This window comes from Rhea pennata, chromosome 10 (genome assembly GCF_028389875.1).
Source record: "Rhea pennata isolate bPtePen1 chromosome 10, bPtePen1.pri, whole genome shotgun sequence".
NCBI classification, from domain to species: Eukaryota; Metazoa; Chordata; class Aves; order Rheiformes; family Rheidae; genus Rhea; species Rhea pennata.
Window position 1 is genome coordinate 20,236,122 of NC_084672.1, and position 16,641 is coordinate 20,252,762.

Consider the following 16,641-nt stretch of genomic DNA (forward strand, 5'->3'; position numbering starts at 1 on the left):
AATTAACTGATTTGCTCACTTTCCTTTTGAAAGCAAAGAACTAGGCTATACAGACAACAGCAAAACACTCAAGGCTTTCTACACAAGAACCCAGACAGTAGCAAGATAGACATACAATATTTATTCTTTCTTGAGAATTTAGGGATTGATGTGGATCAACAGGCAGGCATCATATAAATTTTGTTTAGTCCTAAAAAAATATAAACTACTTAGGATTTTCTACTTTTAGTAACTTCACTCCTGGAATTTTAGAGCAAGTGTTAAAATGCTTCTATCAGTTGTGAAATGCTTCAGATGCTCATCAGCTTTAAAATACTTCTGTCAGTTGCAGGACACAAATACTGTAGAGCTAGGCGAATAATATTTTAAAGGCAAAGTCTCAGTAACATAAGTATGGTTTCTCAGCCCCCACTAAGACTGGATCAAAACTCAGGCCTGCCTGTGATTCAGAACAGTATTCATTCCTGGCAAGGTCAAACACACAACGGAAAACTCAGGTTTATGAGTGATCCTGTTTAAACTGCTTCCTCTCCATATACTGAGGAAAAGCAGAAACATCGAGGTACCGAGCTCTACTTGCTCAGAAAGCTGGGATTGCCTCAGGCAGGTTATTTTATCTATCTGCCTTATAGTGACACTCTGTAAAAAGCCAGTCATATCCACATGACAGGGCTAGGAGGGTCTGACTTCTGTTTATATAAAATTCTGAACACGTACCTCTGACTAAAGGTTGTTTTCTTTAAAAGAGTAGGGTGAATGTCTTGCTCTCACAGCAGCCTTCCCTGCTGCCCTAAGTAGGGTCTATAAAGCTAAAAGCAAGATTAGAGCATAACAAGATACACAAGGTACCTTACCATAAAAACAACAGTCTACTGTGGGGAGGAGCTGTCGGGGAAACTCTGAAAAGCTCACTTTTTCAATGTAAGAAGTTTAAAATTTGAATAAAAACATGAAATTCACATTTGTATTTTTTCCTTATGTTTCAGACATCCAGTTGTGGGAATGCCAGCATATGAGCTTGCAGTAGTCTTAATAACATAAGCGTGGTCTGTCAGCCCTCACTATGACAAGATCAAACCTCAAGCCGGATTGTGATTCAGAACAGTATTACTGGCAATTTGCTATTACAAGCCCTACCCCGACATGGGCAAACTGATGTAATTCACACATGTGGTTGCCTGCGCCTACGAAGCCAAAGCATAACTTGCAGGGCTAATTTTAGGTTTTACTAGACATTGCAGAGTTTGCCAGGTGTTGGCTCTCTTTCTCTAATTGGGTGATAAAGTATGTTTGGTCCCTTGACAGCAAGAGAAAAAAGACACCCTATCCAGTGCCATATCTTCTCCACGCAAAGAGACAATATGATATCTTTAACCCTGAAAATAATGGTATCCATTTATCTTTACTGACAGTAACGATCGGTTAACTGTAAATACTGTACCTCATGGGCCAAGTCAGCTTCACCTTCTTTCAGTATCACACTGTCCATCCTCTGGTGAATAAGCATACAGCATCTTTTACTTTGCTTTTTGAGTAATCTAGAGGTATATCAACAGGAGAGTAAAAATCCTAAAAACGTATTATGAGATTGTCACATGTGCTTAGCATTCTCCTTGTGCAATTCCGAGTCAGTACGCACAAACGTAACCATAGAAAATAGCATCAGGCTGACCTGGGTGCAGAACTTCTTTTCTAGACACGAGAGGCTGCCTTTAGAGCCCAGACTTCACGGTTTATGTAGTTTCAGCAATCAAAGATCATTGATTATCAACTATAGCAGTTGTTTCTATGTAAACAGTTTTGTTAATTGTGACTTTTTTCCACTACTTGATTTAATTGGAGACTGAAAGCTTAGAAATTCTGCATCTTATTACTATTTCTTCTGGTCTTGATTTTTTTCTCTCTTTTTTCTTGAAAAAAGTAGGTTCCAATAATTTTATCCTTTAACAGTTATATTTGTTAGCTTTCACAGCAAAGCCCTTAGGAATTCTTGTTCAATACCTTTTTTAAAAAACCTCAAGCCTCTTAAGCTGTTGTCCTCCCAGATTTAAGTCTTTAGAGCAGGTTTTCCACTCACTCCATGGATTTCATTATGCTCACTCTTCTCTCCATTTCCTGATATTTTAGCAGACAGCTCAGCTCGCTGTCATTGAGCTGGTATGCTCTTTCGAAAGGAGAGGCAATAGATTCTGTTGATAACTCCCTCCACGAGCCATTTGTATGCTTTTGGAGCTCATTATGAAACAGCTCAACCAAAGGCCATGAAAGTATTTTCCTGGAAGCTTTTTGTATGAAGTCTGTGGTCACCGTCATAAAGAACTGAGAGCTTTCTGTAAATGGACTACAGCAATACTTTCTAGTATGTTTTATTCTTCATGAGTATAGACAGTATAGATTCAAACTAACTAGTGATTCCTGGCAATTCATAGTAAACTAAACCAGTATTTGCTATGGCAGAAGTTTACTCTAAGCAGTGAATACATGGTATGTCCAACTGCATAGCATTTACTAAGGAACTAGAGTATGATAGCTGAAACAGTGAAAAAGAAATCCTAGCATGGAAGAGTCACTGATGGAAAAGTATCTTCCTGTTCCTGTAAGGCTTTTTGGAACAAAACTCTCGCAGAAAAATCACAAACTTCAGTGTGTTTAATACAACTTCATAAGCAGCTTTAAAAATGAAATTCTCACAAATGTCACTATTTCCTGTGTTTGAGCTGCAAATAAAAAGTGAAAAAAAAGTAACAAAAGACAAACAAAACTGACTACCTCTCCTAGAGCAACTGTACAGAACCTAAACTGCAGCAGATGCTGGATTATGACAGAATGCTTTAAACCTTTTCTTGATAGAGTATTTTACAGGAATTTTGCCTGGTTACTAAAAAGTAGGTAAATCCTTCGTGTGTGTGAAAGATATACAAGTAAATCCAGCTCACAAAATACTATCGTTGTCTTTTGAACCCTTCAAGCAAGGTTATCACAGAAGTATCACTGGTTCTTACCACAGCCCTGTGAGGCAGATGGGAAGAAAACATTTATGTTACGACAAGTGACTGACGATTTCATTTTGGGTTTACTAAAGGCCTAGGCGACGTCAAGGTTGCATCTAACCAAGTCAGTTAATGTGACCGTGAGATGCGTCACCACACTACTAGTCTAACAATATGCAAGTTGTTAATCCTAACAGGATGCATTACTCTACACAGGGAAGGGGAAAAAAAATCAGCTGCCACTTTTAAATATACTGTGGCATTTTCACTAATAAGCCATGCTTTGACTAATCACTTGTATAATACCCCAGAATACAGTGACTTTTTTACATGTTAAGTTTTAATACTTAAGACAGGGAAGTGATGAGCACTTCTGGACATACGCTGCATCTGACAGCATCAGTGTCTCTAGCACTCCGAACCCACATCTCTTTACAGCTCATGCAAAGGAAACCCACGCTGGGCAGAACAGACTCAGTGTCCACTGCCAAAAGGGAGTCCCCAGCAGTGAAGAAATATGACCCAGGTAGAAGGATTTAGTTTACTGGAATGAGTACAGAGTAAGTAAAACCGCTTGAGATTCAAATCCAGATTTAATAGATCTCCTGTTTCTGAAAAACACTCTGACTTATTCGCAGCTATCGATCAAGTGTTATCTGCATTACAGCCAATTAATGCCTTAATCACCATTTGGGGTTATTAGCCCTGATTTACAAGAAACTATGCCACCTGCTGAATCACTACCAGCACTTTCTGAAGCTGTTACGTGATTTTCTGGAAGCCTCCCAGTCAGGCAGTGACAAGCAACGTGGTGCAGATCAGCTCCTGAGGCTGGAGGAGTAGAAAGGCCACAGTGATACAGCACTAGCCCAGCAATTCTGGCAAGTCCCTGACAGCCTGGCATGTTTTCTCTAATCTGAAGCACAAACAATAAAATGCGCATGATAAAAATTCTTCCGACTTATCGCACGTAGGTTTTAGATTGAATATCACTCTTGTAGTGGTAATGAACAGAGTCCAGAGACCTAGGGAAGGTCAAAGCTGACTCAAGCTTAGCAGGAACAGCCTATTTGATAAGCTGCTCCTGCTGCTGTGTAGAGCAACGCCCAGGCATACGTAACATATATGCAAAAGGTTAGCATCTTGTACCTTTGAGTTTAAAGGTACAAAGGTGTTTAAACTGCATTTGGAAAAAAGGCTTCTGGTTGCTCCTCAGACAGGCCAGTAACTCTAAACACACCAGCACTGCACAGAACAAGTCTCGCTGTTTGAATGATTTTATAGGTCTCTCCTCACCAAAGTGTCGCTGTATGTTATGCTCAGCTATTACACCAGGTTCCTAGTTCAAATGCACAGCTGTAGAGTTTTAAAAGTGGTTAACAGATGTTACCTGAGCTAGATTAATCCTCACCATCAGACAAGCATCTACAAGCCCAATTCCACATAAGACGCTAATAATTTGTCCAACGATTTATCCTTCCCAGCCCAGTGGTGAGCTACAGTATTTTCATTTTACTCACAGCTAACGTTTTTCATTCAAAAGCCTGGAGGGAATACCACACAGAGTGTATTTCCTCAGTAGTCCAAATTTCCATCAGCTTTCCTCTGCAATGGAAACTAAGAATTAGTTTTTCCTTTTCTTTTTTGGTGGGGAGGGGGAAAGGAAAAGAAACAGCAAAGCAAGGATTAGAATCAGGCTTGATCTTCAGTGGTTAAAGACATTCCTCTAAAGAATCTGAGCTTTCTGAACACTTCCACTGGGGCTGCTTAGCCTCAGTCATACTTTAAAGACAAACGTGGACTGAGCAGATACACTGAGATCATTTCCATCACTGAGCTGGGTTCTGCTAATAAGGAACTCGCTCAAAAAAGAAAGTGTGACTTTGTTATTAAGTACAAACCAAGGCTAGTTCTTCTCATTTACTGTAGCAGAGCAGTTTCATTACTTAAAAGAAAAAAGCCATAATTTTCTCTGTATTTTCTATAATAAAACACTAATTTCAGAAATAATTGAGAGAACACTGACAACTAGCAGGAGAATCTATTTAAAAAGGAAAAAAATGAGGATCAGTTTGCTGGAATGAGTATAAAAATCCAAAAGTAGTGACTGTATCAGATGGCTGATGAAAATCAGAGTTATGCTGACCAAGTACTAGATGCCAAAAATGTTTCAAGAGAAGATCCAATATATATCAAACATTTGACATATAATGTTATAGTAACAATAAATATTAACAGAGGTACTGGGTAGAAATCAATAAAGTTACATTTTGCATTGAAAGATCTGCTTTAAATACCTCTGTATGCGTTCCAGGAAAAAAAAATCTGAAGTTGTTCTTCCAATTTGAGAGAACTAACTCAAAGTACAAATGAAGAACAGAGCTAAAGCCTGATGTCTGGGAAAGCCCAGCACTAAATGATTTTTACAGTAAAAGAAAAAAAAAAACCCTCATGTGAAGATGTTACATGATATGTGTGAAGGGTAAACTTGCCAGCTGTAATCACACCCCTGTTTGCCACAGAGAGTCTGTCTAGCTGGACGACATTACTTTTTATCATAGATTTCCAAGTTCCTTCTCTATGAAGGATAGCTCACTTATCTCTGCTTTTTGTTTTCATTATGTAAGTAAATATTTATTAGTTACATTGTTAAAACAGTGATTATGTGCCAGGCCTCAAGGTCCCATTACCGATGGTAAAACGTTACTTTTGCTGTTGTTCTAAATTTCACCCAGAAAAAAGCTTTCCGTTATCTCAGTGAGCTCCTCTGATCCTCCACGCACGAGGAAGGGAGCAGGAACACGTAGCTGAAGATGGGGGCTCCAGGAGGCATGGTAGGCCACTGATGAAGGACTTTGCTTGCTTTAAACTAACCATGAAACCACACTCCAGATCAGAAGGGGCTAAGAAACTGGCTGCTGGATTATACCCGGAAAAAACAATAAACATCAAAATGATTAGCTTTTGCATTAAGACATTGTCTAAATCATCTGGAATTTCTTCCTGGCTTGGTTACATAGAATGCAAAAGGAAACAATTTCAACTGAAGTAAATGTTGAATTTATTTTCAGAACATGCATCTGTTTTGCTGTTCTTCAGTAGACTAGATATGTACAACATAACTTTCAGCCAGGATTGCAGGTCCCACTACAATGAAAGGACAGTAATGAAGGAAAGGCAGAGACTTCCTTGCCCAGAAACCTCTCTCTCTCGGGTTTTTCTCAGTTGAGCATGACACCGCAGAGCGCTGAGCTGTGCTGGGCAGGACATCGTCTCCAGATGCTGCAGTGCTGTCTAGCAGCACCCCGCAGGAGGACAGCTTTCTCAACAGGCATCATCACGAAACACTACCTTACAGGCTCAGTGATACTTCCTGCTCCAAGCCTGGACTCGGCATGCAACAGCGACAGTGCCCAGAAGGCACAAATGTCAACAGCTCTCTCTAGGCTGGTTGATGACACATTTCAGGGACAGATTAGTGACTCCATAGTACAAATTTTTATGAATTACACTGCACATCTCTGAAATGCCACTGCTTTTTCTGCACCTACCAAACAGTGTTTGCTAGTTCAATTAAGAAAGGCTCCTGCAAGGTTGCATGATAAATGCTTTTGTCCAGCCAGACAGAACAATCCATCCGAATCACAGCCAAATCCTGCGATGTTTTGTTTAAAGGCTATCCAGCAAGCTCTGCTGCTGCCAAGTGGTAGCAATTCTCCCTAGGAACTATACTACTGGCTCAGGGGACAGATCTTCCTTCTCTTGGCCCATTTTGGCTTCAGTCTAGGAGTTCCCATTCCTGGTTTCCTCTCCCTGTCAATTGCCTTGGCTCAAGAACAAGTGGTTATTTGACTTTCTGTGTACTCCCAAGGAAGTCTAGCTAGCCTTTGCTTCCTCATGTTTTTCAAGGAGTATCTCATCTTTTTGACATGTAGGTAGAGTGATTTGCTGCAAATATTCCTGCAATTGGCTTGCCCCAGGGTTTCTCTCAAAACAGGCGAAAATACGTTAGCAATTTCTTGTACTGAATTTTATCAAAATGAGTAATAGTTATATAAGAAACGATTTGCCATTACTTGAATAAAAGTGACATATAACAACATAAAATGACATTTGAGGATATCTGAAAACATTCTATGGAAAATAATTTTTGAAATTTCCATTTTTGATCAAGAACTTACAGAAGAAAGCTGAGTCTGCCAGAAAGCACAGTCTGATGTCTCCAAACAGTGATAGCATTAAATGCCTGGGAGGACTGTATAAAGTCCTCCCAAATTGTGTAATCTGCTATCTTTGGGAGAAAGGGAAGAAGGTCACGATCTTCTCCTAAGATGACCTCTGCAAGCCACAGTTACTTTACGCTGCATTGCATTCTAGCTGTTGCAAACTTCTAGTCTAACTAGTATACCTGAGGACTTTAAAAATTAATATTCATGAAACATATTCACCTTTTCTATTACTCTTCACAATAAGGACAAAAGGGCAAAGCCCATTAATAATCCACTCTCTCCCAGGACTGCAGAGCTATGAGAGCAAGCCCTCTTCTTTCCAAATCACAGCCAGCAGTGCCCTTGAGAACAGCAAATCAGTCAAGCAACTCAGAGCACATAAAGCACACATCTGACCCTACATCCTTTTCTCCTCTTTGGAAAGCAAAATGATCACCAGCATTTGTCCCACAACAAATGTAATGAAAACCACACAGATTTTCTGTTGTGGTCACATCTGTGTCTCCACATGCCTTTTTGCCATTGCAGTAAGGATCAGCAGTAACTCTTGGCTACAGATACAGTGGGAGATTAAACGAGAAACTCACATTAGCAAATGCAAGAGAAAGCAAACAATCAAACTGTATATCTAGCTTATGAGCTAAATCTCTGTATGTATACTCTTTGAAGGTGACATAGCTCTAACTTATATCATTTTTTTCCTAGGACGATAACACCCTGAAAAATTCAGAGCTGAGTTTTCAACTAGTACATACTAATTTACATTCTTAGGTCAGTTATGTTACTAAACTTACCCTTCTCCCCTCATAAATTTTGAAAAAGAAAATAATAATATTTCAACATTCTAACGGTAAGTTGTACTGAAGATCTCAAAAGAGTTAATTTTTTTTAAACACTGAAGTTTGCTGACTTGACCCAAGAGTCTCCTCTTCTTCTTAGGCCCCCTTTTAGCTATTGCTAAAGAACCTCAGTCCCCACAGACTTCAGATAAACAAACCGATTATATCTTGCAGGAAGTAACTTTAAAAGTACATACATCCTGGTAATATATTACCCTCTTTTGAGCAGAGACCATGCTAAATTCCCAAGTGTAGCTGCCAGAACAAGTACATAAGCAAATTCTTTTGTCTAATGCCACACACCTGGCTTGTTGTTCCCTGTATGTACTCTTTGGAGAAGTTAGGCAACAGAGGTGAAGCCTTGGAATAATTTGCAAAAGATTAAGGGAATGTGATGGAAGGTGCACGCAGGTTGGAGCAAGGCAGCTAGTTGGAGCACACAACTGCAGCTATGGAAACCTGCTCCCCTCTTCTGCAGGGTATTTTCTCATACTACTGACACAGGAATTTCCAGCATCCCTCTGAGTTGCTTCTAGTTCAGCAGTGATGCTGAGAATGATCTCATCGAAGAGTTTCCAAATGTGCCCTTGCTTCATATGATACAGCTGGATCTGAACAGCTTTCGCTCAGCTTGATTGCTGCACAGTGACAGGAGAGGTCTAACTTCATCACCAGACCCAGGCACATCTAAGCCTCACACAGGAGCACCTACAATACAAAAAAGGACCCCCCCCCCTTTCCGAAGCGCTGTGCAAAGACATTCAAATAAACTGGTGCTGCAACTGTATGGTGAAGTTCTGCATTTTATCTTCTGACTGAACCTCAGCTGGAACATGTATCAGCCCTGTATTAATGAAGAATCACAGACTCAGAAGTACGTGAACAGGACAGACATTTCACAGATACTGTTTAAAAATCTCCTTGTTTTGTGACTTATATTGCCAGAGTCACAATAAATGAGTCTTTTAATCTACCTGTTCCTGTCATCACTAACAATTTGTTGAAAACATACTGACAGTAATGAAAGGCACCTACAGGCTTCAAGGGTGTCAGTTAGCACTAGAAAAATTTCTTGTGTTCAAGTCACCACAACCTATCTAGCATGTAACATTACTTCCAACAAAGCAAGCAATCACTTGTCACAGGCCTTAAAGCAGTAGTTACTGCTCAGAGATACAAAGACATGATAACCTCATTTAACATGCAGTTGAAAAAGAGAGGTCTACAAAGCTCCTCACAAAATCTGAAAGTGAAAATAAAGCCAGCAAAGAAAGACAGTATGATATCATGCACATGGACATCCATAAAGTATTAACCCAAATGCGTGCACAACAAAGGAGCTATTCCAATCTTGCTGTCCACTTCTGAAATAATTACAGCGACTTTCTTGAAAAAATGTAACAAGCAGTAGAGGCCTCACAATTTACCTACTTCCTTCAGATCTTTCAGGGAATAGTTTTGCCTACAGATCTCAATAATAGATAGACTTGGATTTCTCATCTAATAGAAGTGTTATATGTAAAACGCTAGGAACTAGAATATGACTTTGTGGAGGAGTTTAATATCCCTTTCTCACGCAGGATATTATCTGCTCACACACACATCCATTGCTTTTACTGACTGACTAGAAATGCCTCTTCTGCTGAGAGTATGGCCATTTAGAAGGGCTGCATTTTCAGATTCCATGTCTGGGTGTAGCACAGGAGGTTAGTTGACAATCACAGTGCTACTGAGCAGAAGGCAAAAGATTTCTATACAACAAAGCAACAGACCTTTACTCACTTGTTTTCACTCATTTCTCACAGTATAATCTTTCCTCTTGCATATCTGCCCATCAAGAGCTCTGAACCACCTCCTGAGTTTAGAAAACACAGGCAGCTTTCAGACTGCTTCTAACCTTGCTCTGCTGTTGACCAACACAAGTTTGTAGAAGTAAATGTAACCCATGCTACTCCTCACTTCCACCTGACGTGGTGCTTTTCGCTCTCCTTCATCATTCCTGCAGGGAATCTACCAAAACCCTTTGTGGTGTAATCCAGTCTGAGGCTTTATTTTCATTCACACTGCAAAACAGTACTCTAAACATGATATCTATTTTGTTAATCCTTAAAAGCCCAGGCACAATACATCGCTGCAGCTAGCCCAGCTCCAGAATCATCTGACAGTTCAGTACCTTTCCTTCAGTCCACTTTGCTGGCAAGTCAGCTCCAGATTCTGCACCTGAAAACGGCCTCTTATTTCTCCAGCCTGGTTTGCAGACAAGCCATTTAGTGGCTCCCCTGGGCCACCTCATTCCTTTTTTCAGCTTGCCTCTTCACTGATCCTCTGGCTCCCAGACCCCTCTAGCACTATGATTACAACTCCATGGCTTAGAAGACACCCATAGGCAAAGTGTTCTGCTGGCATCTCCCTAGATATGTTTTCTTCCAGGACTTGAACGTCCACAGGTAATCTCCTCTCTAGTTCTTCATCTTCCCAGGGAAACGTCTGCAATTTGCTGTCAAAAATCTCGCTCAGAGCCCAGGTAACTGCCTCTTCCATGGAACTGCTGGACACCTTCAAACCATCTTTCCTAGTCCTTTCACCTCTAAACCCAGCCCATCAAATCTGGCACACATAGGGAGCAGCAGCCCCACTGCACAATGCTTGGGACCAGCCGTTCTCTGACACTGCTGTATGACAGGGAGCCAGGACGAGAGCGCTGCTGCAACCCCGCGAGCCTTTACCAGCCTGAGGCCCCTGAGTCAGATCCAAACAGCATGGGCCAGGCTTCCTCAGCTTGGTCCAGCTACATTTCTGCATTCAACCATCAGCTTGAAGAGGACAGAAGGGCTCATCATCTCAAAAGACACTGGATTTCCAAATGCAATTCAGGAACCAAAACAAAAACACACTACTCGCTATACAGTTTCTTATTTTAGCAATTTGATAGTTACAGTACATACTAGAGCCTCACTGTTTCAGTGAGGCACAGATATTAAAAAAAAAGAAAAGAAAAGAAAAAAGAAAAAAAAAGAAAGGAAAAAGAAAAAAGGGTACATTTTTCTTTTCCTGTTCTAGAGAGCTAGATGTACCACTTGGCCTCAATAACATCAATAGCTACAGTCTTGGTATCTTCATTCACACAACTTCCCTCCTCCATCCCCACATGCATGCAGTGCATTCATACACACATCCCACACAGTATTTCTTTAGTGTTCATTGCTGTCACATTGTCAGATTTTTACTTTCAGGCTGATATTCTCAGGACTGGAAGTTACTGGTTACCTGAAAGTAACCAGTTACGGAAAATTTAACAACAGAGCCTTTCCTGAGAGGGAAAAGAATGAAAAAATATAAACATTCCCCTTTATAAAGAAACAGTCTTGACAAATCTAGTGATGAAACAGCTGGGGGTGAAAAAGAAGATTTGGCAGGGAAACAGTTTCAATTGAAGTGTTTTAATGTAACCAAATTATCAGTCCTTGAAAAAGGGTAATTGCACATATACAGCCATTTATTAGAAGCAACTGCCAGATATTTGGTGAGAAGCCAGCATGTGTATAACCCTAATTTAGTGATTTACATATTAAAAAGAAAACCATCAGAGGGTTGAACACTGAATGGGAACAGTCTATCCTCACTCTGAGCACTGTGTGCTGCAAAGCAACTGGGGGAGGGCTGCCTTTTCCAGGCCATCAATCCAGCAGAGTGCTTAAGCAGGTGCTTATGGTTAAGCATGGTAATCGCCCACCAACTTCAACTACAATTAATATTTGTAGGTAAGCATTTATGAATTAAAAGCTATACACAGGCATTAACCAGTTCAGTGGAAATTTTGATCTGTGAATCTGCTCAGAAATACACACACAGTGTTTTGCAGGCAGATATGAACATGTCCATACTCCAAGCAGCTGGGCAGCACTGTCCAAAAAAACCAAGCCCAGCCAAAGAGCCATGTCTATGATCACGGCCATGGTACCACGACTTCCTGCTTCCTAGCTGCTTCAGAGAACAGACAGGTAAACTCAGTATAGTGCGTAGACACAGCTGATTTTTATCTACAAAAGACCACATAAATACACCTTTTGTTGTCCCAGTTGTAAGATGGGAAGCAGGAAAAACAGTTACTACAGTTAACCTAAAACAAAAATTTGGAAATGCATTTTTTGTAAAGCAATGTGTTTCTATTGTTTTATATTAATTTAGGTTATAATGCAGAGCATAGATAAGTCACTGTCATAAGATGCTGCAAACATCCCTACACACATCAGCTTTTAGAACAGTGCTGCTGTCATCTATACAAACCTACCTTCCTAGCTCTTCCCCAATCTCATAAACGTCCTCCACCTTCTGTTGCTTGAACGAAGCCATATTTGGATTCTTCATTGATGCACAAAGATGATGCAACTGGAATAGTAAGAAAGAATGACATTCATCACGACCTTCCAATTGACAAAGAATCAGTAAAACGTTTCTGATGTAACCACTTTGGCTCCTTTGCAGCTCATTCACAGCCAAAGCTACCACTGACCAAAGCATATATGGAATTGATTCAGTAGTCTCAGCTGAACAGTGATGGTCCAAACATGGAAAAAGGTGTGCGCCTTTAACCGCAGAGGGCTCCTGCTTCTCTCACCAAAGTACTTGGTCGCATAACACAGAACATATCTTTAAGCCTAAAAGTAAGGCATATGATTAAACAGGCTTAGGAACCTGAAGCATCTGCACTACAGCAAAAGAGAGCTACCAAGAGAATCAGCATTACAGGCTTCCTCATCAGAGTGTCAGCAGGCAGACCAAGAACCCGAAAGACCACAACACAGAACTTCCTCTTTCTCACTTGAGGCTCCATGTATGAAACACAGTGGTGAGACTGCAAAAGGAAGTTTGGACTACTGCTACAAAAAAAAACCACTGTGATTCTATCTCTAGGGTTTTCAGTGCAACATTTTTCATCACCCCTAGACATTTCAGATGAGAAAAACAGCAGCAGCATTTATTTATTGCACGATTTATTTACTTTCTGAGCATAATCATTGAAGGTGATAAAGTCTGTGAGGTCTGGAAGGACTAGCCTCATACTGGTGCACTTTAGGCTCAGGGAGCGCTTTATAGTGGTGCATAGTGACCACCAACAACTAAATGTGTCTTGAAGAGTGCTTTCTCCACAAAGCAGGTTATCCTATAAAACAGAGAGCCTTGCAAGATTTGCAAAGCAGAGAATGAGGCGGCTAGGGAAGAGGAGAGAGAACTTGCTTTTCTTACCAGAATCAGTGGATTCAATCCTAGAGATGTTCTGGCAGCAAGGATCATTTCTGGCTCCCAAAATGATGAGGCGGAAAGAGACTGAGAAAGAATTCACCATGACGTATACTTGTTCTCACACTTACTGTGCTTCCTGAACACTCATACTACCATGATATAGAAAGCAAGAAACAGTCAGGAGTAACAGCAGCCTTGTTCCAGATTTAGACTGCTGGCAGAAGACATAATAGAAATGAAGCAGCCTTCAATGCAGACCATCTAGCAAAATCCAGTGGATGTAACTCCTTTTCGAGACAGCAGAAAAATTCAGACCTGACATATGAGCTTAGTTACATGAAAAACTAGTTTTTGATTTTGTTTGTTTGCTTTTTTTTTAATTATGCCCAAGTTTAACACCCTCCATACCAATGAACCTCAAGTTTTCCACTCAGTATTTTTTTCCAGTTTTGGACAGCTGGTCCAGAAACTGCTGCTCTTGGAAAGGAAGATTGAAGGAATTATTCCTTGAGATACACCCCCACAGCAATGCACATTATGCTGAGTGCATTTTAACACAATAACCTGCTGACCAGTTTACAACACGTTTGGCGTTTCCTGTGCAGATAAGCACTAGAATTATCCCCAATGGCCCAAACAACAGACACTCTTGTAGATCAGAATGTGTAAAGTAGCTATAAAGCCTCTAACCTCCTAATAAAACCTAACTACATTAAGCCATATCGTTACTCCCAGGTACCTCAGAGCTACAGCAGCATTTCCACATTTTTCCGTATGATGCTTATTTCCTTATGAATCTTAGTCCCAATGGCTGCCTGCTGCAGACACACAGGGGATTTCCAAATTCTGTATCTCCAGAGAGCTCCTGCAATTTTTTAAATAGCAGCCTTTGACTTCTGACTTTGACACACCAGGGAAGTATATTTTAACAGCAAATAAAGCTCTATTTTGATCCTTTAGAAATAAGCTCAATTTAAACATTGCAAGAAAATACAGTTCTTTTGACAAATTAGCAGACTTGTTATAAAAAAGGATGAAGTACCAAAGAGCAATTGCAGGGCTTCTGCCAAGCTGAAATGCATGTACTTTTAAAGATTTTTCCATTCTCTAACATAACTATAAATCATAACTGGCAAGTAAATTGTACAAATCTAATTGACTTGTCAAAATGCACTCTATTTTTGTTATTGTATTCACTTCAGAAAATAGACTTGCTGATTTATTTTCCTCTTTTTTTTTTTTTTTTTTTTTTTTTTTTTTTTTTTTTAAGAAAAACATTGGCTTCTAACACATGGGAGACATGTTGCATATCAACGTAACTTCTTTCCAAATATGTTCCTTCCATTGCTGCAAAGGAAGATAAATAGTCTTCTAGTTCTTCTATATACAAATTTATAGCAAAACCTACATATTGTGACAGAAATGATTGGACTACTTCATCTCAAGCTGAAAGTCTACTGCATTAATACTCAGCCCGGTGTTAATTCTTTCATTCTTTCAAAAAGCAATGAGTGAAAGGGTATCAACAAAAAAATCAAACATCCTTCTGTTAAGTATTCAACACCAGTTACGTAATACAAGATGAAAAGCAGTGCCTGCTTCCATCTTCTAGTGACCTAATTTAGTGTCATTTAGTTATAGTTCTCACTCACCATACAAGTAACATCTCTTTGCAGCACATCCTTTTGGAATGCCATTTCCAAAGCACAGGGAGATAAGAGGGACTTTTAGATATTCATTTCCCTTCATGATGTACTCAAAAGGTAGGGAACTTCTGGTCCACGATGCAGATCCAGCCCACAGACTGTACTGCTCTGTACTCTTTCTCTCAAGATGGGAAAGACACGAGGCAGAAGAATTATTCTGGCAAGCCCTGTTCCTTCCCAAGGGATCTAGCGCCCCACTCCTGTCGGATGATGGGAAGTATTTGAGCTATGCATCTAAAACTGTGTCCTCTCCTACACAAAGGGTGTGCATCTGTACACCTCTCATGAGACAGGATGGTTCCTGTGACAGATGCATGTCATCATGTCGCATCACATGACCAAAACATATCTATTCCTGTCACATGTCAGAAGTTACTACTTGCACTTCATGACAGACATATTTCCAGTCACCTCACTGAGGAGAGGTAGGTACCACGTGCCCCTTGCAGCAGCTTTGGGGTCTCCTGTGGCATCTATCCAGTCTTCACCCGAGGTGTCCACAGCAGTTACCTGGCCAGAGGTGATGGTGTGTTAAGGGCTCTGGAAACTTTAGCAAAGGGTCTATTGCATTTTCATGAACAGATCTGTTCAAATCCTAGGTCTGAAATTTTGCAACGAGACAAATTTGCTTCCCCTTACCTCCCTTAACTGTGTTCCAGCTATGATCTCTTCTCATCCAGCTTCCTATGGAAAATAATGGAAACTGCAAAGATTGTGATGTTCAAGACTGGAATAACCGTAGCATTATAAGAACATACAGAAGGAATGAATACTCACATTGCTGTGGCTGGACTAGACTAATGACAGCAGCTTTTGTCCCTTCCGCTTTGTATCTCCATGCTTTGTCAGACATGTTCTAGATGATCCTTGCCTTTCCTACATTTTCAGATTTTTGCAACAGGGAGCTGGTAACTGTTCAGCTACTTCATTCATTATTTCCCCTTCTCCAAGCCTGGGATAAAAATGTCTCTCTTTTCCTCTCAGTGAAGAAAAACAACTCAAATTCTGCTTTGTAAGCAAATTGTTGTATCCCTCAATCAATCTTTCATAACTTCAAAAAAAGCTTATTGACCAGCTCTGGACAAGGCTTGCAACTACAGGCAATAAATGCCTTAGTATCATTAGCAAGAATTAGGATCTCTCTGAGAGCTTCTGACACTGTATTAAAACGATACAATTTTGTTTGCAGTTATTCAGAGCAGGGTTTTCCAAAGAGATGATGCAGACCCTGCTCAACACCTGCAGTCTTCAGAAAAAGCAAACTAAGGACAATACCAAGCCTTTCCAAAAAGCCAAAACCTTGCACTTATTCTGATTTGCAAAATTAAGTTTGGAGCCCATGCAAAAGTCAAAAAAAAAAAAAAAAATAAAAAGAAGGAAAATGTCCACATATTAAGAGACACTGCTGAGACTTGCCCAAAGACAGTAATTCCTCAAATTGACTGCTCCCTTCATCAGAATTCAAGGTACATGGCTATAAATAACATTAATGCAAACCACACCTAACAGAAAACCATTGTCCTAAGAGAGAGATGGACTGCCATTCAGAGGAGCGAGTTAAAAATAAATTGAGAATGGGGAACCACCCAAAGTATCTCTGAGAATAGAGCCAGTTTGCATTGGATTGACAAGT

The 16,641-nt window shown here is 40.2% G+C and overlaps 1 protein-coding gene across 10 annotated transcripts in view; it reads right to left on the bottom strand.

The window, feature by feature from the left end:
• The window catches only part of DAPK2 (death associated protein kinase 2), a 46,841-nt gene that overhangs the window by 26,902 nt on the left and 3,298 nt on the right, over positions 1-16,641 (bottom strand). For 3 of the 10 annotated variants that reach the window (XM_062583768.1, XM_062583769.1, XM_062583767.1), the window contains exon 2: positions 12,350-12,447. In XM_062583768.1, coding sequence (XP_062439752.1) covers positions 12,350-12,426 — 77 coding nt within the window. In that variant the 5' untranslated portion in view covers positions 12,427-12,447. Of the gene's footprint in view, positions 1-12,349; positions 12,448-12,571; positions 12,717-13,305; positions 13,387-14,041; positions 14,084-15,647; positions 15,712-15,785; positions 15,885-16,641 lie in introns of those variants that run through there. The other 7 variants (XM_062583764.1, XM_062583771.1, XM_062583766.1 and 4 more) reach the window with 6 other exon arrangements.